At 33.9% G+C, this 26,323-nt stretch overlaps 1 protein-coding gene across 2 annotated transcripts in view; it reads left to right on the top strand.

The window, feature by feature from the left end:
* The first annotated feature begins 7,661 nt into the window (after positions 1-7,661).
* KHDRBS2 (KH RNA binding domain containing, signal transduction associated 2) overlaps positions 7,662-26,323 on the top strand; it is an 847,635-nt gene continuing 828,973 nt past the window's right edge. For both annotated transcript variants that reach the window (XR_004233669.1, XM_031964686.1), the window contains exon 1: positions 7,662-8,446. Coding sequence is in view for 1 of the 2 variants with exons in the window: in XM_031964686.1 (XP_031820546.1) it covers positions 8,356-8,446 (91 nt within the window). In the remaining variant the exon portion in view is untranslated. The remainder of the gene's footprint in view (positions 8,447-26,323) is intronic.

Here is a 26,323-nt window from a genome sequence, read left to right on the forward strand (position 1 = left end):
GTGGGTTTTTTTTTTTCAGTCAGGCATTAATTCAGAGGCTTATAATGAGATGGCTTCTGAGAGAAAATGTGGAGCTTATACAGCTATGTGCCTCCTCGCCACCATCTTGGCCGGAAGTCAAATTGAAAAATTTTTGTACAAATAAAACTAATGCAAACAAGATTGGATGGGAAGCAATAAACTGGGAAAATATTTTTATAGTCAAAGGTTCCAATTAAGGTCTCATTTCCAAAATATATAGAGAATTGAGTCTAATTTGTGAGAAATCAAGCCATTCTCCAATTGATAAATGTTCAAAAGATATGAACAGATAATTCCCAGATGAAGAAATTGAAACTATTTTTAAGCATATGAAAAGATATTCCAAGTCATTATTAATCAGAAAAATGCAAATTAAGAAAACTCTGAGATAACACTACACACCGGTCAGATTGGCTAGAATGACAGGGAAAGATATTGAGGAATGTTGGAGGGAATGTGGAAAAACTGGGAGACTGATACATTGTTGGTGGAATTGTGGATACATTCAGCCATTCTGGAAAGTGATTTGGCATTATGCTCAAAATGTTATCAGACTGTGCATACCCCCTTTGATCCAGCAGGGTTACTATTCAGATTATATCCCAAAGAGATCTTAAAGAAGGGGAGGGAACCTTTATGTGCAAGAATGTTTGTGGTAGCTCTCTTTGTATTGGGCAGAAACTGGAAACTGAGTGGATGCCCATCAATTGGAGAATGGCTGAATAAATTGTGGTATATGAATGTTATGGAATATTGTTGTTCTCTAAGAAATCACCAGAAGGATGATTTCACAAAGGCCTTGAGAGACTTACATGAACTGATGCTGAGTGAAATGAGCAGGATCAGGAGATCATTATATATTTCAACAACAATACTATATGATGATCAATTCTGATGGACGTGGCCCTCTTCAACAATGAGATAAACTGAATCAGTTCCAATATAGCAGTAATGAATTGAACCAAGTACACACAATGAAAGAACTGTGGGAAATGAGTATGAACCACTTCATAGAATTCCCCATTCCTCTTATATTTTTAACATATTTAACATATATTGGTCAACCTGCCATCTGGGGGAGGAAGAGAGAGAAAGGAGGGAAAAAAATTGGAACAAATGGTTTTGCAATTGTCAATGCTGAAATAATACCCATGCATATACCTTGTAAATAAAAAGCTATAATAATAAAGAAAAGAATGAGATTATAAATAAATTAGAAGAAATAAATGGCCAGAAACTGAGAACTGAGTGCATGCCCATCAGTTGGAGAATGGCAGAATAAATTGTGATATATGACTGTTATGGGATATTATTTTTCTGTAAGAAATGACCAGAAAGATGATTTCACAAAGGCCTGGAGATCCTTCCATGAACTGATGCTGAGTGAAATGAGTAAGACAGGAGATCATTATATACTTCAACAACAATACTATGTGATGATCAATTCTGATGGATGTAGCTCTCTTCAGTAATGAGATGAACCAAATCAGTTCCATTTGTTGAATAGAACCAGCTACACCCAGCAAAAGAACTCTGGGAAATAAGTGTGAACCACTACATAGCATTCCCAATCCCTCTATTTTTGTCCACCTGTATTTTTGATTTCCTTCATAGGTTAATTGTACATTATTTAATGTCTGATTTTTCTTGTATTTAACATATACTTTAATATATTTAACATGTATTGGTCTACCTGCCATCTGGGGGAAGGGTGGCAGGAAGAAGGGGAAAAATTGAAACAAAAGATTTTGCAGTTGTCAGTGCTGAAAAATTTCCCATGCATGTATCTTGTCAATAAAAAGCTATAATAAAATGAAAAAAAATATCAGTAGCATCTATTTAAAGCCATCAGAAAGGACCATATATAATTGAGACAAACTAGAACCATTCCCAATAAGTTTAGGAGTGAAGCAAGGTTTCCCACCATTACTATTAATAATATTATATGAGAAATATTAGCTTTGCTAGTAAGATAATCAAAAGATATTAAAGGTATTAAACTAGGTAATGAAGAAACCAAATTATTACTCTTTGTAGCTCATATGATGGTATAGTTAAAAAATCCTAAAGAATCAACTAAAAAACTAGAAAAAAATCCCATTCAAAATTCATAGTATAAAATGTTTATTAGTTCATATTATTATAATATTATAATATATAATATATATAATATATATATAATATATAATATAATATAATATAATTATATAATATATTATTATAATATTAGTTCATAGTATAAAATATTTGATAATCTATCTCCCACAGGAAAGTCAGGATCTATATGAACATAACTACAAGCCACTTTCCACAGAAATAAAGTTAGATCCAATCAGTTGGAAAATATCAAGTGCCCACAAGTAGGCTGAGTGAATATAATAAAAAATGACAATACTAAATTTATCTACTTATTTATTGTCATACCAATCAAACTCCCACGAAATTATTTTAGAGAACTATAAAAAATAATAACAAAGTTCATCTGGAAGAACAGATGGTCAAGAATTTCAAGGGAATTAATGAACAAAAATGCCAATGAATGTGGCCTAGCTGAGCCAGACCTAAACTATCATAAAGCAATAATCATTAAATCCATTTTGTACTGGCTAACAAATAGAATAGTCTGTCAGTCGAATAGATTAGATTCACAGGAAAAAATAATCAATAACTATAGCCATCTAGCATTTGACAAACCCCAAAACTCTGGCTTTTGTGGTAAGAACTCACTATTTGACAAAAACTGTTGGGAACATTGGAAACTAGTATGGAAGAAATTAGGTATTCACTCACACCTAAAACCACATACCAAGACAAGTTCAAAATGGGATCATAATTTAGACATAGAGTGATATTATAAGCAAATTAGAAAAAAAAAACACACAATATTTTTTTACCTCTTAAATCTGTGGAGAAGGACAGAATTTGTGTATGAAGAAAAACTGGAGATCATCACTGATCACAAAATAGATAATTTTGATTATAAACTTAAAAGATTATGTACAAACAAAAATAAGAAATACACTTCTATCAAAATACATCTTCATACAATATCATTGTTGATGTATATAATGATCTCTTGGTTCTGCTCATTTCATTTAGCATCAGTTCATGTAAGTCTCTCCAAGCCTCTCTGTATTCATCCTGCTGGTAAATTTTTACAGAACAATAATATTCCATAACATTCATATACCACAATTTACCTAACCATTCTCCAATTGATGGACATCCATTCATTTTCCAGTTCTAGCCACTACAAATAGGGCTGCCACAAACATTTTGGCACATACAGGTCCCTTCCCTTCTTTAATATCTCCTTGGGGTATAAGCCCAGTAGTAGCACTGCTGGGTCAAAAGGTATGCACAGTTTGGTAACTTTTTGGGCATAATTCCAGATTGCTCTCCAGAATGGTTGGATTTGTTCACACCTCCACCAACAATGTATCAGTGTCCCAGTTTTCCCACATCCCCTCCAACAATCATCATTATTTTTTCCTGTCATCTTAGTCAATCTGACAGGTGTGTAGTGGTATCTCAGAGTTGTCTTAATTTGCATTTCTCTGATTAATAGTGAGCTTTTTATTTTTCAAAACTTAAGTTTTCCCTCCTTTCGCCCACGACCTCCCCTAAATGGCAAGTAGTATAATATATGTTAAATATAGTAGAAATATATGTTAAATACAATATGTGTATACATATTTATACAATTTATACAATTAACTAACAATTTTTCTTGAGAGTTTTTATTTTTATTAGATTGAGAGATCTGTTTTATTTTCCAACTTGACTTTTAAGGAAATGTTTTGCAAGGAAACTATATCAACCAAGATGTTTCCTCAATTCTCCTGCAACTTAAATGAATAAAGAAATGAATGATAAAAAGTAATAAAGTAAAAAAAGGAAATCAGAAAGTAGAGAGCAGGAGAGAGAGAATTCCAGGCATGAGGTACAGATAGTGAAGAATCATAGAATTGGGAGTTCGTTTAAGGACAACCAAGGCCATAACACTGTCACAGAGGACATGAAGGGAAGCAATGTATAAAATAACTAGAAATATTGGTAGGGAACAAGTAATAAAGGAGGGACTTTAAAACCCAACATAGAAGTTTTTAATTAATACTAGAAGAAACACAAATACACTGGAATTTATTCTGTGGGGAAAATGTCTAATATGATCAAACATGTGCTTTATCTGAAAGTTATAAAGCAGAAAATGTTCTGGAGTTGGGAGAAACTTGAAGCAAGTACACCAACAAGAAGATTATTGCAATAATCTAGGGCCTGTATGAAGAGTATTAAGAGCATATGTTATTATTAGTAGTAATTTCTTATAGTCTGATAATGTTGCAGTGTACTTACATGTGGTATTCTTCTTCTTTGTCTATAATATAATCGTTCTCTCTGGGAGCAGGTTTCTTGGCATGGTTTTCTGGAGGCAGTCTTAGTTTCAGTTAAAAGTAATAATCACCTCAAATACAGCCAGCTGATAAAATCCAAACGTTTATTTTCTCCAAGAGCTCTTGCAGCTTATCCTTTGCCTCTGTTTTCTTCAGCCTCCAGCCAGCACAAAAGTGGAAGATGGAATGAATCTGACTGCACCTCTGAGAGTAGGCTTGTGGGCTTCCTCCCAGAGTGCTCCTCTCTGACTCCTGGCAATGTTCCGAACTGACTAACTGACTGAAGCTCCAAGAGTTTCTTATATGTGATCTCTTAAAGGAGGTGACTCCTCCTCTGAGGAAGGGATTAAGCAAGGTGTGAATTCACAAAGTTACAAAGTTAACTTTGTGAATCTCCCATACTTGTGGATTCCAATGAGTACTTATATACATTAGTGAGTTAGAGAATTTGCTAAGTAGCATGCTAAATTAGGCAACTGATTTATCACTTTGTAAGGATTCACTCTAAGGTGTGAACCAATAAGCATTGTATCCAATTCCATTGAGTTAACACTAGGATTCTAATATCTCCCTTGATTTATCACCTTGTTTCAAGTTCTGGCTCATAACACTTACATACCACAATATTTTCCCTTTACTATGATTTTATGAAGTTATGATTTTATTTATTAATTCCCCATGCAATTTTTAATATTTGGAATGTGTCATAATGTTTTGAAACCTCTGTATACTCTTGATAGTCCTCAAGAAATGCTAAGTATAATCAATAAATTAAGTTAGAACCATTCAAGCCCTTTTCAAAATTAAAAAAAAAATAAGAGCCTATGCTGATACCTCAGCATGACATGGGCATGACTTAGAATTTCATATTTCACTTTAATGCAATCTCAGCCATATATTGTGGAGTTTCCATTGGTGGATCAGCCTAATTAAATCCATGGAAGATCATTAGTTTCTTCTACATCTAATTTCTTCTAGTTCCACAGAACTAGAAGTTTAGTCACAAAGTGAAGCTTTTGGCCACAATTCATGGAGAGCATCTACTAATGAGAATAAGGGTCGCAAAGTGTATGATTCAAGGAAACATTCACATTATTGAGATGATTCTTGAAATAGTATACATTGACAATACATTGACAACTAAACTGTTTTATGATCTAAATGTACACTTCATCATGGAAAAGAAGGTTGTGAATATATAATGTAATTGTGACTATAAGTTAGAATAATATAATTAAGATATCTGCATCATTTTAATTTATGAAATTTAGTTTTGCTTATCTCTCTGTCAAATGTTTCATTAGTCTTTGGGTAATATATATTGTAAAATGTGAAATCAATCATTCTACAGCAAAATGGCTATGTATTCCCATTTATAATTCCCTATTCCACATTTTTAACAAATGATAGCTCTGTTTCTTACCTTTAGCTCTCTTCAACCACTGCAGTAATTGCCAGCAACTGTCTTATCAAGTAGGAATTGCTCTATTGGTAATTTGCTTCAGGGTCAGGACCATGGACAGAAAACATTATAAAGGAATTTCTTAGGACTGGTCTTTTCCAGCTGTTGATCATGCAATACATCTGTGTGTACTCATTCCTAAATTACAATAATATTCAGAAGAAGTTAAAAGGTACAAAGAGATGACCACAGATTCATGAATAATATGGTTTAGAAACGAATAAAAGGGAATATGATATAGAGAGTGGGAAGTCAATTGACCTAGTTTTGTGGATTAGCACTAGAAGTACTCAAGTAACTCAAGTGACTCACGTCACTGTCTGTCATTATTTATATATTTAGCTTTATGTTTGTCACTGAAGCTCTCTGAGACTCAGTTTACAAATTCAAATCTGTAAATTGAGGCAGTTGACCCATAAAACTCTTTCTAACTATAAATTTGTAGTCCAGATTTACCCAATTAAGAAATTAATAACACATTCTATGTACCTCACTTTTCTTCTATAAAAAGGTAGCTATCATATCTGCTTTATGTGCTTCATAGGCCTGGAAGGATGAAAGGAGCATACATTTGAAGGTGTTCTGGTAGTTTTAATATTATGAAAAAATAAATTTGTTAGGAAGAGAGAATAGTTATTTAAATAGTATGTATTTTCTTGTTATATAATAGTAATACTTGTTATTATTCATGGAAAAAGGAGTATTGCAATTCCAAAAATGAACAGGATATTACTAGTATAAGACATTGTTTTTAAATGAGTTAATTCAGTTCTAAATGTATGTATTTTATTGTCAAGATGGCCTGAAAAGTTAAATAATATTACCTGACATGTATTTTGTACTTTACATTTTGCAAAGCAGCTTCATATAAATATTTCAATTGATCCCCACAGGTACTTTCTATTACTGAGAAGCATTTTCTCTTACTTCCCCATTTTACAGATGAGTAAACAGGTTCAGAAAGATTGTGTGAGTTTTGAGAAGGAAGGAAAGAAGGAAGGAAGGAAAAGGAAGGAAGAAAGGAAGGAAAAAAAACTATAGAAAAATATTTCTGGGTGAGAAGTCACCTCAATGACTATATATATATATATATATATATATATATATATATATATATATAACTTACTAATAATCTGCATAGAATAATCAGATTTTACCGTATTGCTTAAGTTGTGCAAATGGAACTCTTGTGCTTTCTAAGCTACTAGTCCAGCAGTACAGATGATATCTGAACTCTGAAGTCACTTTGTTTTGGAGTATAGAGAGATAAAAAGTGGACCAACGTTGCTCTGTCATAAAATGCTATGTATCTTTAGAAGAAGGCAAGAACTAAGTGGTTTTGTGTCCTTTTCTTGAAATTCTTTTTTTTTTTTTTAAATTCCTTCTGGAACTGTTTAGCCAAGTCCTTGAATTTAGCTTCTAAAGAATTGAAGCTGGACAGAAAAGGAAAGAAAAATAAAAGAAACCCAAGCTTTGTTCTATTTATTGTACTCTACTGGAGTGTCACATTAATACCTTTAAGTTGTTGACTCTCCACCCCTCCACCCCCCCACCCCGCCTTTAGTGAAGTTCCTAAGATATCTGAATAATGCTCTTCTCAAGTCAGTGTTTTTATGCCTCTAGCTTGTGTGTTGCTGGAGAAGGCATTTGTATTTTAATTATTTCACAGTTTCGGAAGGCATTTACTATAGAAGACATTTGTGTTCTTAGAGACACAGATGAAGTCGAATCCGCCTTTGAGAGACTTTCTATAGACGTTATCTACTTTTCATCACTAAATCTTTCCCCCTCCCCAGGTTCTAGTCCCTGCATCTTATCTGGGTTGGGCCAGAATCCTTTTCTCTGTCAACATCGGGCCAGGTGGAAGGTATTGAGAGCTCTCTTAATAGAAATCGTCAGGCTCACTAGGCAGGGTAGGTCGTGGTGGTAAGAAGACTGCTTTTGCTTTTCGTTGTTGGACTCCCTCCCCCGCCAGCGGCCGCTCTGGTCTGCCCGTCAGGCGGTCAGACTAAGCTATCAGCCCAATCGCGGGACCAGAACCTTCTTTGGGTTCTCCGCCTCCCCGAGCGTTGTGGCCAATAGGCAGTCCGAAGAGGTGGGGGGGGGGGGGACCCCTTCCTCCCGCCTTGCTAGTTAAGGCCGCTGCTATTAGATCAAGCTCAGAAAGAGGACGAGGGGAGAGCTGGAGGGGTCTATGTCTGCGCCGGGCAGAGGCGGCAGAAGAAGGTAGTGCATAGACAGCCAAACAGCTGCATGGGCCAGTGAGAGCCCTCGCAACCAGCTCCGCGCCAAAGGCTAGGCGGCGGCAGCAGTGGCAGTAGCAGCGGCAGTTCCGTGGAGGAGGCGGCTCTAGAGCAGGAGGACCGCGAGGAGGAGGAAGGGGAGAAGGAGGAGGGGAGAGGCGTCAGGCGCTACAGACATTTGAGCAGCGCCTTTTTTTAGCTTTTGCGCGCTGACCGCCGCTCCGGAGTGCCCGCTATGGAACAGGAGAAATATCTGCCTGAGCTGATGGCAGAGAAAGATAGCTTGGATCCGTCCTTCGTGCATGCAACGCGCCTCCTGGCCGAAGGTAGGTAAGACTCCAGTCTGGCGCGTGATGGACAGGCATCAACTGGCTGGCCGGCTCTTGCCTGGCTGGTGTGGTGGTAGGGAAGTGAAGTTAGGGAAGGAGACCTATCTCCTCTTGGCTGCCCAGTACTGGCTTACCTCAAATCATAGGAAGATTAGAGTCATGGTTTGGGAGCATGCAGATGTTTCCCCACCCTCCTCTTCTTCCTTTGCGTTTATATTTTAAACTGGGACTCAACCCAGGAGAGTAAAGCTACCGAGATTGTGACCTGTCAGGATAATGGGTAAGAAGGAAACTGAAAAAGGTTCAAGGATTGTCAGTGGAAGAAGCCTAAAGTGGAAAGGCGGTCTGCAGAAATCAAGGCACTTGGGGAGTGAGAGAAATAGATGGATGATCAGTTGGGAAGTCATTTATGTTCCCAGTAGGATTCCACCCCTGATCTTTAACGAACCTCGTTGCTACCGACCAGCATTTCCGCAGCATTTTGGAAATGATCTGCTGTCCTTTAAGCCAATCAGACAGTCTTTATCATAGCCAATCTAAGTCATGTTACTAACTAAGCTAGATGAGACCACCCATATGTATGTATTTACATGTCGGGAAACATAAGATGGGATGCTGGTAAATCTATTTCAAGGGTGATGATTAGGTGCTGGGCAAGATGTACCCAGACACACTTTCGCCAATTGAACAGCTGTTTTACAAAGTATGCGTTTTCTTTTGTGAACCTATATCGTGAAAGACATTACATTCCCAGGGATGCATGAGGAATATTCCTTAAGGAAGGCTCTTGTACACTGATAAGATTAAAGAAATGGATAAATTTAGTTTCACATAAGGCTTTTCAATTACAACTTATACCCCACAGTGATTAGTAAATCTTATTATAGTGACAATATATTTTAAAACAAGTACAATGGGGGTAATCAGTTATTATTAATTTCTTCATTATTAAATTAGCTAAAACGCAGTTGGGTAGTTTGGGCTGCTGGGGACTAGTGTCACTAACATAAGTGAAAAGTTGTTTATGCTTTTTTATGAAACATGAAAATACATTTATTTTGTTTGTATGGATAATTTACTTTCTATAGAAAATATGCATTCTGCTGTTTCATGCACAATTAAGTCTATTTTTAAAGGCATTTATTTTAAATTATAGATGGATAGAAAGGTAGGTAAAAGTTTGATTAATGCTTGTACTTTCAAAAGTAAAAACAAAACTATTTCTTCATACTTTTACTGTATAAGTTTATTATATTCATAAAGTATATTATGTACATAGACATAAGTAAATATTATATACTATATTAAAAGAAATTTTTGTAATAGTTAATATATATAATTTTAGTAATTTAATTGTCTGAAGAACTAATCTATGAGAAGAATTTGGGAAAGGAATGCTTACATTCATGGTTTCCACAATCCTGGTTATTGAATGAAAGGTTTGAACAAATAAAAGTTGAAAAGGTAATTATTTCTATCCTCTTTCACTCTCCTGTTTAAAAAAAAAAAATCAGGAACAAATAAGGGGGAGGAGTAGAAATAGGACTATGACAAAATATCATTAAATAACTTTAGTGCTTTTATAGTAAACATATTAAGTAATGAAAACCCTCATTTTCATACTTCTTAGATGGAGTAATACAGAATACAGAACTGGCTTAGTTGTCTGTTTCTTGTCCATTTTCTTTTTATAAACTCAGTTTTTATCTGATCTATAATTAAGGGTTCTCTTTGGACAATAGGTTTTATCATTTATGATGTTTTCAAATATAAAGGATCAATTGTAGTTTGACAGTTTATAAGACACACACTTTAAAAACAGATGATTAATTCTACTATGCATGGTAAGATAAGCAAAATACTTAGGGTACGTTATTAGGAATCTTGTCTTGTTTTACCATGTAATTTAATCTTCTCCCAGCAGGGGGAAGCATCTACTGCTTCTCCAAAGGAGTTAGGGGAGAAAAAGCACTGGGAAAAAAATACCAAAAGAAAGAAACAAAAGAGTGAGGCCCAAACCAAATTCAGATTGTAAAGGAAATTGATAGAGTGTATGATTTATTTTTTTCAGTTTCTCAACCTTTGGGCAATGCATATTGTACACATGTATATGTATATACGTTGGGCAATGTATATATACACATATATGTAAAGTGAATGAATGCCATTGTGATATACTCTGAGTTTACTTAGGACCAATGAATATTAAAAACTGGCTAAGGTGAACTATTTTTGGAGTCACTAGGGAATGTTAACATAGATTTCATTCAATATACCTCAAATTATTCTACAAATTGCCATCTGTCAAATTTTCTGGAGATGATTTCAGTCCTTCATAGAGAGTCATTTATGAATGTGACAAAGTTGCTAGTAAAATGTAGTACAGAAAAAAAAAAAAATCTTCCTTCTGACTGTAAAAAAAAAATACACTGACAAAGATTTTCAATGAACAGGAAAGTAAGCTTTCCTGTTCATTTCAGTATTTTGATAGTAAACATATAACAGTGAGATCAATAAAAATGACACAGAAAACCTGTTTCAAAAAATGTTTTTCCTGGATCCAAGTCCTAAATACGGGATGGGGGGGGAATACTTGTTTAAAGTTTGTAATGGAAATTAACTAGCATTCTTTGTTATTTCCATATAATATATGATTGCATATTGGTAATCTATTGCCAAAAAATGAGTTTTCATATTTACATGGCTAGTCCATGAAATTGTTGTGATTTTTTTCCCCCTTATATTACTTATGAATGTTGACACCAGAAAGAATTCTGGGGAAACTCTTGGAGGGATTCAAGCAATACATAAATTTACCCAATACGTAGAAGTGATTTCATATGATTTGTTTTGAAAAGATTGATGTTTTGTTATTTATATACTTTAGGGAAATGATAGTTTACAATACAGTCATTTGACTTAACCATTTTGTTGTTGTGAGCGTATTATTTATCCATTGTTTTAGAAGATAATTTAGTGAACATTGCAAAATGCCAACACAGCATCCTTCCAGTTGAACCTACTGATAAGCTGACTTTGCTTGTTAATTAAGATTTTTCATTTTCCTTATCTGGAGTTTCATATATTTGTTGTATCCTAGCTCTGAAGAAAAAAAAATGAGAGGCACAAATTGCTATACGAGTGTTGAGATATGATACCTCGCTCATACTGGAGAATTCGATTTTGAAGAAAGTGTATGATTTTGATAGGTAATCAAAATTTTGATAGGTAATAATCTACTTTAGGACACATCATTTTAAACATAAGAAACTTCATAAATAGACATAAATATGATAAAGCCTTACTTATAATGGATGGGTGGTGGATAAGTTTGCTGAGTATAAGTTAAAACTAGAAGGGTAAATTTCAGTCATATTGCAAGGGCCTTTGAATAGCAGGAATTGAATTTAGTAATTTATTTCATAGGCAAGAAGTAGACATTGAATATATTTTTTTTAAATAAGGGAGTAATGAGTAGATCAGTATATTACAAAAATTAATCTCCCCAAAATAACAGGAAGTAGAATGAACAAAATGTATCTTAAATATATAGATATTTAAAGTTTTATAATTATATTTAGTATGTATACATTTGTATGTATGCATATATATGCATACATACATATATATTTGAAATAGTGCAAATATATTGTTGAAGCCAGTATTCAAACTTTTGCCTCCCAGTTTAACTGAGTATATCTTTCAACAGAATATAAGATTCTTCAATGCAGGACCTGTTTTGCTTTCATCTTTGAATCCCAAGATTCAGCATATTAATCAATGCTTGTTGAAAGGAGTTGAAATTAATTGTATATGTTATCACCACTGGGCATTATTTATTTCTTTTATGAGCAAAGCACCACCTTGCCAGGGTGCTGAAGATAGAAGGTATATGTTCTATATGTTAGTTTTTTTTTATGTTGGGTTTTTTTTTTTTGGGGGGGTTGTTTTCCCCTCAAGTTGTTTGCTGTCTATTTGTGAAGAGTGAAACATGCTCAAAGACTCCAAAGGATCTAAAATCTCAGTGATTTGTAATTTCTATCCAATGTTGTGAAAAACAAACTTTCCTTATCTTTCTCTACCATGTGACTCTCATCCACAGCCTCCTAAATTAAATTATAAAGGGTTTACTCAGTGTTCTATAAGTCTTTGTCACTTTTCCTCGATATCAAAATGATGTTAATAGAGGCCTCTGCTTGGCATATCAGTTAGGAATTCCAACAGGAATAGAAAAAGATATAGCAATGTTAGGAGTGTACCAAAATTTAGTTGATAGAGTACCAGACTTGGAATTAAGAGGACCCATCCTATCTCTGACACTTATAATTATTAAAAGCAAAGATTAGTTTCATATCCTCTCAAAGTCTCAGAGACTTCTTTAAGACTATAAATTGATAAAAAAGTTTTATATAAATATAACTGTCAATGCACGTATGCATAGACATAAATAAGAACATGATGCCTTAGCACAAATGATTCCACATATTTAGAATGCACTTCCTTTTCACCTTTACTTCTTGAAAAATCTCAGTTCCTTCATGATATATACTCTGTTGGCACCTTCTTCATGGCATTTTTTTTCCAGGTGTCCCTGTTGTTAATGTTCTCTTGAAATTATTTTGTAATTCCTTGTATTTACTTAAATATTTACATAATATATGCCTTCATCACACATAAAATTCTTGGTGACAAAAAACTATCTTATTTCAGTATTAGTTTTAATGTATAAATGTGTAGTAATTAGTTCCACATACTGGGTTGTTGAATTTTGTATGAGATATAAACTTGGTATGTCAAATGAATGGTAAAAAAGTGATGATATCTAAAGAGACAAAAGATTGCCTTACAACAAAATGAAATAAATTGAATCCTGAATGTGAATAGAGGAACCAAATTTGATAATAATTTATCTGTGTGACAGTGAACAATTATAGTAACTTGCTCTAGAGTTAGGGGTGCTATACATTTATAAAATTTCATACAATTATATTGATAAGAAAATAATTAAGCAGAAAGAAGGAAGAGCTATATTTCAAGTTAACCAATATTGATTAAGTGTGATTGACCCTGGTCATATAAAGATTTAGGTATTTTAAGTGAAAATAAAAATTAAAAGTTTTAGTCTAGTAACCACAATAAAGACCTAATGATAGTCACATATTTTATTAAGTTCTGGAAGAGATATGAAACTTTAAAAGTTACCAGTTATTTTCTCATTGGTTATTGACCAATACAGTGAGAAAAAAAAGACATCACATGCCTATTTAAGTGTATCTAAATATAACACAGATAACATTAAAATATATTATAAATAAAAAGTGTATTACAGAAGAACAAAGCAACGTTTCATGTAAAATTCAAGAAGAAAGGTTATCGTTAATGGGGAATAAGAGGGAATTGCTATTGTTGTTGTTGTTGAGAAGATAGTTGAGTTTTTATGGTGAGATGGAAAAGTTCCTGTATTGAAGCAAAATGACCTAAGTTTTAATCTTGACTGATGTTTCTTAACTATGTGATTTTGGGCAAGCCATTTAATAATATTGTGATTCATTTATCTTATTTATAAAATGAAGAATTGACATAGATGCTAAATCTTTTCTTAAGCTTTAAAGCTGTAGTCCTATGAAAGCATCTGAATCTAAAAGAAAGAGGGAGTGAAAGGAAATCATTCAAGGGATAAGAAACAATATAAGCAAAGGCACAAGCTAAGAAATTGTGGTGTTCTTTTTCTTTAAAATAATAGTTTTCACCTTGTTTCAAGTTGAGTTGACACTAGGATTCCAACAAGAAATCATAGGACATATTTGGGAGTAAACAAATTTAGTAGGAGCACAGTAAGAACAGAGATATATAAATAGCAAAATGAGGTTGCTAGTGAAGAAATTAAGGCAATGGGTAATGACTAGTACAAAAGAGAAACAAAGACATGGAGAATTAGAGGAGAGGAGTTGAGGAAGCACACACTGGATAGCTTCAATTTTCTCCCTTCAGATTGTAGTTTTGGAGTTTTGAAAGAATGATTGTTGGGGTTTTCCTTATAAGATTTCCTTCCGAAGGTAATGGATGGATTCTTTCAATCAGTATTCCCCCCTCTGTTTCTAGAATACTGGGGCAGTTTTCATCAATGATCTCTTGTAGAATGCTATCCAGGCTCTTTCTTGGGTCATGGTCTGCAGGTAGGCCAATAATTTTAAATTGTCTCTTCTGGATCCGTTTTCCCAATTGGCTGTTTTTGCAATGAGGTATTTCACATTTTCTTCCATATTTTCATTCTTTTAGTTTGTCTGACTGATTCTTGCTGTCTCACAAAGTCATTAGCTTCCATTTGCTCTGTTCTAGTTTTTAATGTGTGATTTTTTTTCACTTAGCTTTTGTATCTTTTTTCCATTTGGTTAATTCTACTGTTTAAAGAGTTGTTTCCTTCAGACTATTCTTTCCTTTTTCAACTTGTTGACTCTCACATGCATACCTCTCATTTCCTTTCTCATTTTTCTTCAACCTCTCTTATTTGCCTTTTAAAGTCTTTTATGAGCACTTCCAAGAAGCTTCTTTGGCCTTGAGACCAATTCATATCACCATTTCTGATTTCTTTTGTACACCTTCTGTCTTTCTGTTGGTGTTTTGGTCTACCCCGAGACCATCATAGCTTTCTATAGTCAAGGTGCTTTTCTGTTTCTTGCTAAAATTTTGCCTTTTCCTTTGATATTTACTCATTTTTTATGGTTGAGCTCTGCTCTTTCCCAAGCTTCCTGTGCAGTTTGAGTCTTGGCTTTCAACACAGAGACCCCTGTGTTAGCTATGGGTAGGTTTGCCCATTCTTTTCAAGAAACAGCCTCATTTCCCAGAGTTTGCCTTCTGAGCTGGGACTGAAAGTTGTCCCACTGGTTTGCTCCTTTGTTGAAACAGGACTGAAGATCTTCATCGTTGATTTGATGAGATTAAGTGCCTCTCATTGGCTTTCCCAGATTCTGGCCTCAATCTTCTTATTGAAGTAAGTCATATGCTTTTACATTTTAGGAAGTGGAGGGGTGGGAGCTTCAAGGATGAATAAAATATTTCAGTAAAGTAGCTGTACAGAATGTGAAAACAAGATAGTTATTTCATATTAAAAGTATAGGTAAAGTAATTGAAGATGAAATAAAGATGAAGAATATTTTTATGTAAATTATTGGGAATAGTCAAATAACCAAAGGTCACAGATCAAAGAATTTCAGCTTTAGAATCAGAAGGTAAAAGTTGGACATTACCTACTTCAACTAATTAATTTTCATATAGGGAAATTGAAACTAAGAAAAGTTCCCAAGGTCACACAAAAAAGAAGCAGCAGATTCTGAATATGAATCTGGGTAATCAGACTTTAAATTTAATATTATTTTTGCTACATTACTCTTCCCTTTATTGGAATGTGAAATTTCATACTTTAGGATTTTGGAACAAATAAAGTTCTGATAGATATCGAGCTATAAGGTGTAATCTGAGAAATGGCATAGTTCCTTCCTCAACAAAATTATAATCTGAGAAGGCTGGTAATAGGAAGCATATTTCTGTTATAAGGAAGGAATTATTGTCAGGTATTCAAGGAAACAATGGATTTGGATACAGTGGTGAATAGCATTCTATTTTGACATGTACCAGTTTTAGTATAAAAAAAACTGCAGCACAACAGTAAAAGAATTTAACAGCCTTGGTGAGTTTGTATGTACAAGATATACTCTTGTGATTATAGAGTTAATGTGTTAAGTGAAGTGGCATATATTAAATGGTAGTTCAAGGGCATCAAAAAGTCTAATTGAACCTTTTCAAATTTGGAGGGTTTTGTAGCATAAGGATCTTATTCCAAAGTTAATATTTTTTCATGGAGTAAAATAAGAGTGGCCAGTAATTACAATTTTTTTTTCAAATTAGGAATAACTAAATTGGAAATAAGATACAATAAAGGCCATATCAAGAAAAATCTATTTCTGGTGAAATATTAAATTAGGAGTAAAAGTTGAACTTTGTGGTAAATTCATGCTCAATATTAATAGTATGTATTCTTCAATACCTATATGGAATTTCTAGACACTGTTTTAGTAGCAGAAGCCTCATTGTTTCCAAAGCAGAATTTAGTTCAATTCAATAAAAACATGTCATTTGCGTCTACTATAATCAAAACATTGTCCAAGAGATAGGGATACAAGGAGCTTTCCTTACATAATATGGATGCAGAGACATACTTGAAAACAATATGTGAAGAGGGAGAAAACAGACAGAGAGAGCTACACAAAGAGAAAGAGTACTGGAGAAAGACAGAGATAGGTACAAAAAGTCTGAAGGACAATTAATCTCTGAAGAGATCATGGAGTGATAATGCCCAATTTATGTTCTAAGAAAGTTAGGAATTTAAAGAAATGGTAATCAGACCTATTTGATATCCTATGCAAAAACAGAGAAAGATGAAATCAAGTTTTAGGAGCTTATAGTAAGTCAATTTTTTCTGGACCATAGAATAGAATGTAATATCATATAAGTATTGAAAGGAAGACAAGGGCCATAATGTAAAGACTTATAAATACTAGATAAATATTGGTTTGCATTTTATTGAAGGAAAGAAGAAATCATCGAAGTTTGTTTGTTTGTTTGTTTGTTTGTTTTTTGAGATAGGCAGTGATCTGATTAGACCAGTACCTTAAGAATAGTGAGTTAGCAACTAAGAGAAGGTCGGATATAGGGAGAACTAAGAGAAGAGAGATGATAATCATGGAAATGATTAGAGAAAATGTACATTAATATAGACAGGGTTGGTGAATTGGAAAAAAAAGATGGAATCAAAAGGTGCTGAGGGTGGCATCAACAAACTTAACAACTTATTGGATGTAAAGGGTGAAAGACAGTTGATTTAAGGATGATTTTAAAGTTGTATATATCAGTAATGTACAGATACCACTTCAATGGAAATGGAAAGCTTAGAAAATGAGTGTTTCTGCATATTGAGTTCCATTTTGAAAGATAACTTGTGATGGTTAAATAGAAGGTGGATTTAGAATGGGAAATAAGTTCCATTTTCAGTATATTGAATTTGAGATTAAATGTGAGACATATGGTTGAAGATGATCAGTTGGCAATTGTTGAAGAAAGATTTGAAATTAAGAGGAAAATTGGAGTTGGATATATGGAAGTTATTTATCTTTATATAAATGATATTTGACCTCATGAGAGCTATTGAGATTGCTTACTATACATAGAGAGAAAAGAGAACACAAAACAGAATCCTGAAAATAGCCCAATTTTATTAGGTAGGCGTTATATAATGATACATCCAAGTATGTTAATGAGTAAAAGTAATTTAGGCAGGAGGAAACTCTATTATATCACAATAGAAGTCAAAAGGAGATAGCATCTTCTGCAGAAGGTGAGTAGGTTTTTACTAATATCAAAAATAAAGGGGAATTAAACAATAATGAGAACCAAGAGGAAGGATATTAAATTTGGCAGGTTAGACAGCACAGATTCTTTTGTAATGTTTTGTATAATGGGCACCAACTTTAAATGTTAACTTTTATTTTTATAGAACCTACCTCCAAATGCAACAACCATGTTTACCCATACCCCTAGATAGTTTCTTTACAGCTAGGTCAATGCTGAAAAGTTCAAAGAGAACAAATTCAGTGTAGTGACAGTATTGGAAGTTATTTTACAAAGGAGCAGAAAAATAAGTTGGGAGGTATGAAGTAGAATCAATAATGGAAGGCAACTTCAGAAGTTATAATGTAACAAGGAAAAGAAATATAGATTTATTGCTTTTAAAATGTCAATATCATATATAGTTTCTGCCATAAAGATGAGGAAAACCTATGTCCATAGGGAACAGAGAAGGAACAGTAACCAGTGAACTTGAAAGAAATGAAGACAACAAAAGCAAAAGAGGATGAGTGAAGGGTAAATTTCTATAAAATAAAATAAGAGATGAGTTTAAGAATACTAGTCATAGAGGAGTAAGTCTAAAAAAGGAGAAAGACTATTTCTTTTCAAAGATTTCAACATCAGATAAAATAAATGATACAGTGAGTTTTGAAGGGTGAAATAAGGAAGAAGTTAGAACTAATCACAGATGTCTCCATTTCCTCAGTAAAATAGAAGATGAGATCATCATCTAATAGAGATGTGGAAGCAGATAGTTTAGGGGATTGAAGAGAGAAAAGAAGGTTTGAAATAGGTATTGTGAGACATGAGGTAAAGAATCAATCAGGGAAGAATAAAGAAGTTGCCTGCATCAGTAAGGGTCCAGTTGAAATTAGATAACATCATTTTCTAGTTAACACAGTTGTCATGGTTATGAATTCCCCTAGTAACATCCAAGAGAACAAGAATAGAGCAGAGGAGATACAGTTGTTGGGGTAAACCTGTTTTGGAGTTTGGAATGGTGTGGAAGAGGAAGGGCATTTAAGAATAGAGTATAGTGTTTAATTTGTTAACTATATGATCAAAAATATAAAAAGAGAAGAATGAGGCAAAAGTTGAGGTTATTGGAAGAAAGGGGAGTTTTGGAAGGAAAGAAAGTTATAGTGAATATAAGTAACATGGCATTAGTACAGTGATGTGTGATTTTAGCACCTAAGCTGTGACCATGCATGTGGGTGGCTGAGGGAGATGTAAGTCAATGGAGTCGAGTTAACAAACAGAGAGGTGATTTTTTAAGAGGATAGCAAATATAGTGAAGTATAGACAGAAAGCATATCTTGAGGCTCAAGATCATAACAATAACATAGTAATGTGGAGTTGTAGGATCTCAGCATTCATGTGGGTAGAATCTGTGGAGTCAAGATGTAAATCATGGGAGATAATGAATTAGAAGATAAGTTTTCTGAAGGCATATGAAGAGTATGGTAAAGTCCCCAAGGTGGAAGGCAGTGCTTGTGAACAATCAGAAGATTGAAAATTAAGGAATTAATTGGAGGATGGTATATGAATAAAACTATGATAATGGACTTGGTGGTGTCATCAGATGACATGAAACTCAAAGCAAGATGAGTTACTTAGTGATAGTGGCACAAGTTTAGCATGGAATTCTGCATTAGGAGCAAGGAACACAGTTATTCTTTCTCTTGATTCTATTGGTTTTGGAGCAGTAGAGAAGCCTCTTCAGTTTTGGAGAGGACAAAAGACTTAGTGAGATGTAGAATACTTGTTTTATATTTGTTTTCATCTTGGGAACATGCATTTACTTAGTCTGCAATCTCAGGCATAATTCTCCTTTCAGAATGGGTGCTATTGGACTGTCCAAATGCAAAAGAGTCCTTAGAGCAGTATACTTATGATCACAATGCTGTCTGCAAACCAATTCAAACAATTTATCTTAGCACTATCCTTCCTATAGGGAATGACTTTTGATGAAGCAACAAGTATTATTTTCTATAAGTTAATAACTTTAAACTGTTAATGAAATTCAAGAAATACTTCATTTCATTAGAAATAGGCTTTGGGATTTTAAAAAAAAGTATTTATTTTTATTATTATGTTGGCTGAGGCAATTGAGGTAAAGTGACTTGTCCAGGGTTACACAACTAGGAAATGTCAAGTGTCTGAGACAAGATTTGAACTCAGGTCCTCCTGAATTCAGGGCTGGTGCTCTATCCACTGCACCAACTAGTTGCCCCTAAATTAAATTTTCTTTTTTTTTTTCTTTTGATTATATCAATCATCAGCAAAATAATTTTAATATATGAAAAAATGATTCTATGAAAACAACTTCTAAGTGTTCTTTGTTCTTCCTTTCTTTACTCACTCCCACCCTCCTTCCTTCCCTCCTTTCCTGCTTCCTTCCTCCCTTAACTCCTTCCTTCCTCTCCCTTCTTCATTTCTTCCTTCTTCTTCCTTCCTTGTTTCCTTTCTTTTCGCTCCTTCCTTCACTGCTTCCCTTTCTTCCTTCTTTCCTTCCTTCCTTCCTTTCTTCCTTCCTTCCTTCCTTCCTTCCTTCCTTCCTTCCTTCCTTCCTTCCTTCCTTCCTTCCTCCCTTAACTCCTTCCTTCCTTGTTTCCTTTCTTTTCCTCCTTCCTTCACTGCTTCCCTTCCTTCCTTCCTTCCTTTCTCCCTTAACTCCTTCCTTCCTCCCTTCATTCCTTCCTCCCTCTCCCTTCCTCATTCCTTCCCTTCTCTTCCTTCCTTGTTTCCTTTCTTTTTCCTCCTTCCTTCACTGCTTCCCTTCCTTCCTTCCTTCCTCCCTCCCTTAACTCCTTCCTTCCTCCTTCATTCCTTCCTCCCTCTCCCTTCCTCATTCCTTCTCTCCTCTTCTTTCTTTTTACCATTTGCTTGTCCTACAACTCCTATACAAACATAGTTCTCAACTTCCTTCACTAAAATACAATTCTACTTCACTTGTCTTCTTCTAGCCATTAACTATACTATATATCATATCCATTATTTATTTATTTCTCTCTTCTTCTGATTAAAAATACATGTGTTTGTTCGACAATCAATAACATATGCTATAAAGATTACATATATTATACTAATATATGATATATATAGAATATACTTATAACATTTTATTCTTTGATTGATACAGTCATACATACACATAATACAAAGAACCTATTGATTTATAATTATTGACATGATCAGTTCTATATTAATAAAGAGAACTTGAATGATATTTTTCATGTAGACAGAATAAGTGACTATTGCTATACTGAGTCAAGTGTCATACTACTATTTACTATATATATATGAATATATAATATAAGCATAATAAAGATGATAGATCTAAGCTCATTGACATACTTTTACTATCATCTGAAATCTGAAAAAACTATTTGTATTTCAGATCTATATCAATTTATTCTCAATATTATGAAATGAACCATTGAATAGATGCTTTTGATAGTCTACTGAAGTATAATGTGACTGTATGACTTTGATTATCCTAAAGTGCAAGTTCAAACTCATATTCTAATTGAATTGAATATGTATCTTCAATACCATTCAAATAATAATAGGAATGGAAGATTCCAACTTACTTATAGAAATGTTTATATATAGATACTAAATTTAAGAAGAGAGTGCTATCTTGAGTCAGATTGCTATATATCAATTGATCATATGACCTCTAAGACTTTATACATGAAGAAGTTATACTTTCATATCAATACATAGATGTAAATTTCATGGTTTCATTATTTGTCTGAATGTTGTTGTGTATTTGGTTGCCTCAAGTATGTACACATATTTACCCATTGGGACTCCTTACAGCAGAAAGTAGATATCTTCAATGACACAATAGATATTTAAAATTGGTAGTTTTATCATTGCTAATGAAAGAATTGTCTAGTAATGATTATAAAATCCTATAGTACTATGAAGAATATCTAGAATTCTAAGAGAAGAGTTGTATTAAGAGTCAAATTCTGAATCAACCTATGATCAAACTGGACCTCTTGAAGATTTTAAGTAGATGACCAAGGACAGATTTCTTTACCCTTTAAGACTCCAATAACTTGCCAAAGATATAAACTTGACATGAGTGGTTCATTTTGCTTGACAAAAGTTGTTTGTATTCTGAGTTCCTCAAATGAGTACAATCACATATTTACCCACTGCACCTCCCCTCTTTACAGCCAAAATGGATAACTCAAGAAAAATAATTTTTAAAAAGTGTGGTAGTTTTTTTATCCAGTTTTGCCTCAATGAAGAGAATTGGATCAGAGGATTATAAGAGGATCCTTTCTTCTTGTGATATTATCATTTCTTCAGTTAGTTATTGGTTGCCAAACTTATTTTTATTACTAGAAATTATGTCTCTGTGTATATTTCAGTAATGTATTCTAAAATGGATCTATTTTTCTGTGCATCCTGTTCCAATTACAAGTAAGATTTAATGCAATTGCCAAAGACAAAATTTATTAGATATAATGAGCTTTTATATGGTTTCCATGAAAATTATACTATTTTTACAAATATAAACTATATCATATTGCCTGCTGTCTTGGAGATGGGGAAGATAAGGGAGGGAAAAAGAACACATTTGGAACAAAAAATCATAGAAAAATGAATGTTTTAAAACTATTTCTGGTATTTAGAAAAATAAAATAGTATTAAAATAAAAAGTATAATACATTAATAAATGCAAAGAAAAAGTTAATTTTTCCAGGAAAACAATAACTAAACATTGTCAGAATTCCTTGGGGAAGCATATCTGAATCATGATTCACAGATAAACATAAGTCATGAACTGAAACTAAATTAATATGAAAAAGTTAATTCAATACCACATTTTAAAAGTCCATAATATGTCAAAGATGCTGTTTTAAATGATAGAAATTCCAAGACAAAAATTAAATAATCCCTGTCCTCAAATAGCTGACACTTTAATAGAAATAATTAGACTTCCAGTTGGGATAGGATAATACAAAGTTCAGGAGGGAAAATAATTAGGGATGTGAAAATATGAGAACTGTCATATAATTCAACTATCAACTGATACAGATAATTCCCCAGTCTATAAAACTAGTCTTTTTTATTGTCTGAAGTCTAATTCTATATCCTCTATTAGCCTGTTAAAATATTTACCAGGATGTTGTACCAATAGCTCAAATTTGACATATACAAAATTGATTTTTAATTTTTTTTCCCTTCTCTTCTTTTTAAATGCCCTAATTCCATGGAAGATACTATAATTCTTCTTGTCTCCTAGAATAACATTGGAATCATCCTATTTTCTACACATTTATTTCCTCCTCATATTTAATCAGTTTTCAATCTTGTTAATATAGTGTATCCCTTATCCTTCTTTTTTTCTCTCAAGTCATATTACAATGCTCTTAGGACCTGCTCACCTTTCCTCTTACCTGAATTATTGTAGTGGCCTCTTAATTGTTCTCCATCTGTCTAGTGTCACTAACCTAATCCATTGTTTAGCTCAAAATTCTTATTTCCCAAACATAGATCTCATTATGTCATTATTTTTCTCAAGAAGCTTCAGTGATTATCCAAAACCTTTTGCAGAGAGTTTGCAGTGAGGATGCACATTATGGTCTATTTAACACTTTAATTCTTCTAATATGGTTTACATTTTAGTTGAACTGATTTTTTTATTTATACAAGGCATTCTTTCTTTTACAATGCTGACTTTCATAGTTTGTCATGACTGAAATTCCTTCCTTTCTAACTTTTGTCTCATGTAACTCCAACTTTCTTCAAATCTCAAGTATCTTGGAGAAGAAGGATGTCCATATTACCATTGTTTCTAGTGCTGCCAATCACTAAAGTCACTCTTCTTAAACTCTGTACAGAGCCTATATTTATATATCCAACATTATATCTTCTTGAATATAAACTTCTTGAAAGCAGACACTGTCTCACTTTGTATCTTTATCTCTAGGGCACAGGCTAATGTCTGAAACATAGAAGATATTTAGTCACACACACACAAATCAGTAGCATAAATTAAAACTCATTAAATTAATTGCATGTATTACTACCTTATGAAAAGAAAGCATAAATTGGTATTCTCTTCATTCATGGTGTTTCTACTATGGGATCTTTCAGATCCTCTTTCACACCTCCTTCCACATGAACCATACTTACAGTGGTATAATAACAACATTGTCAAAAAATTTCATTTGTCATTGCAGGAGAAATTCTGAAGAATAAATCTATGTTGTAAAGCCATTTTATCTTATCATTATGTTATTATTGGGCTTCAAAGAAAAATTGCCAGGTCCAAAATTTGGAAAGTCAGAAATTCCTTTGAAGTAATCATGAATTATCTTCTTCAGTAAAAAGGGTGACAGTAAAAAATGGGAAAAAAAATTTTCTGCCTGTTATAAATAACCCCTGTTACCATACTATGCTCAATAATAGCATAGTAATCACCCTATATTTATTGAACACTTTGCTGGGGAAGCACACACTTTGTCATATTCTCTGAAAGTGGAAAGACTCTATTTACTTGTATTACCATTTCTAGGTTACATCCTCAAATCACACTTGTACTTGGTCACTTAGTTGCCAAGGGTGGCCATCATCTCAAGATTTAAAAGGTGCACAACCACAAAAGATGGATAATTCATAAGACCTCACCTTCTCATAGCATTTTTCTAGTAGACAACATATAGTCTCGTGCAAAGCTAGAGGAGCCACCCCAAATGTTCATTTGAACTATTTGCATCTGAGCTGTTCCAGAGAATTCTGAACTTGTATTGATCTAATCAGCCACAGTAGATACACTGTAACCCCATTTTAACATAGTGATGTCATTTTGGCCTTCTTCAAGAATAAAAGACAACAACCAACCAATTGAGCAGACAAAACATCATCTTAACAAAAGTATTAAAATACATATGAAAACGAGTAGCTAGTAAATACCCCCACCTATTAACCTAGTTTATATATTCTTATACAAATACTATGAGAAGAATGAGAACAAACTTAAGAGTTCTATCATAGTGAAACATTTTCTATTTTCAGAGTCTTTATATACTTTCTCCCAGATTATGTCTCTCAGAAGTAACTGGTTCATGTGAATTCCCAATGCTTCCTCTTGTCTGTGGCTCAATTCTTTATTGCAAATGATAGTTTGCTTTGAATAGTCAGGTTATTTTTTGCTGCCAGATTTTCCATTCCTTGAAGTTTCTTCTGGCCTTAAATTCATACTTCTTCTTATCTCCTATCAATGTGAGTTTTGTGTCTATTTCCTGTCAACTTGTGTTTTTAGAGTCAGCTTCACTAGATTGGGCTCAAGATGTTTGATTTTTCAACTAGCCAACATAATGTTATTTTTATTTGTTTGTTGTTTTAATGAGGCAATTAAGTTAAGTAACTGCCCAAGGAAGAGCAGCCAATGAGTGTTTTGTCTGAGGTCAGTTTTGAATTCAAGTCCTAGGTTCAGCATTCTATCTACTGTACCACCTAGGTTGATGAGGTGATCCCTCATCAGGGTTCCCGGTCAAGGAACAAAAAATATGATGAGGTTTAGGTTTAGGGCTTCCCTTTCATAGAAAACCAAATGATAAGGTCTAGATTTAGGGAACCAAAATGAGATTAGGATTTCTGGTGGTCAGGGAGTTAAATGATAGTGGCAAGTTTGGGGTTCAGAGAACCAAATGGAGAGGTTTGACCCCCCTGTATCTGTTATGGACCATAACTCTGAACTTGAAACAAAGGATTCTTACAAGGTGCTAAGTCAGTGGAATTGATAGAGACAATGGTTGTTTAGCAGGGTGTTTAACAGTTCTCTAGTTCAGTATATACTTAATATAGTTCCACATGATTCACACCTATGATAAGAGAGCATATAAGCTTGGACAGACTCAGAGAGAGACAGAACTGGATGACAAAAACTGTGATGGCAGTCCTCCTGCCTCTCCCACAGAAACCAAGACACATTCAGGAGGACCTCAAGAAACTGGCAGAGGCAGAGAACACAAAGGACTGGCAACAGGAGCTCAAGCTCTCAGAACCAAGGAGAGAGAGAGAGGCCTCTAAGAAAGTTAACGGGGCCCCAGGAAAGGAGACAAGACTTTGAGGGAGATAATAAAGGATTTGGACTTTACCCCTGGCTACTCATGTGGTGATTACTGAACTGAAATGAAGGCTGTTCCCAGAGACCCCAGGAAAACTGAAACAGAGAACATAGTATGTACCCTCTTGGGATTTGGCGCTAGGGTTGGGAGTTTGGGGAACCCCCTTCTTGTAGCACAGGGATTCTCTGTAAAGGAATTTATAAAACCAAAAACCTAGATTGATAAAAGAGGCTTATTATAGCAATTGGGAAGTAAGGTTAGAAATTCTGACAGAGAGGCATAACGTCTCATTAGGGAAATAGGTGAGGGTAAAGAAAAAGTAACACTGGAAAAAAAATATTACTCCAGTGAGCAGAGGCCTTTTGGCATAGCATGG

This window comes from Sarcophilus harrisii, chromosome 4, assembly GCF_902635505.1.
Source record: "Sarcophilus harrisii chromosome 4, mSarHar1.11, whole genome shotgun sequence".
Taxonomy (NCBI): Eukaryota; Metazoa; Chordata; class Mammalia; order Dasyuromorphia; family Dasyuridae; genus Sarcophilus; species Sarcophilus harrisii.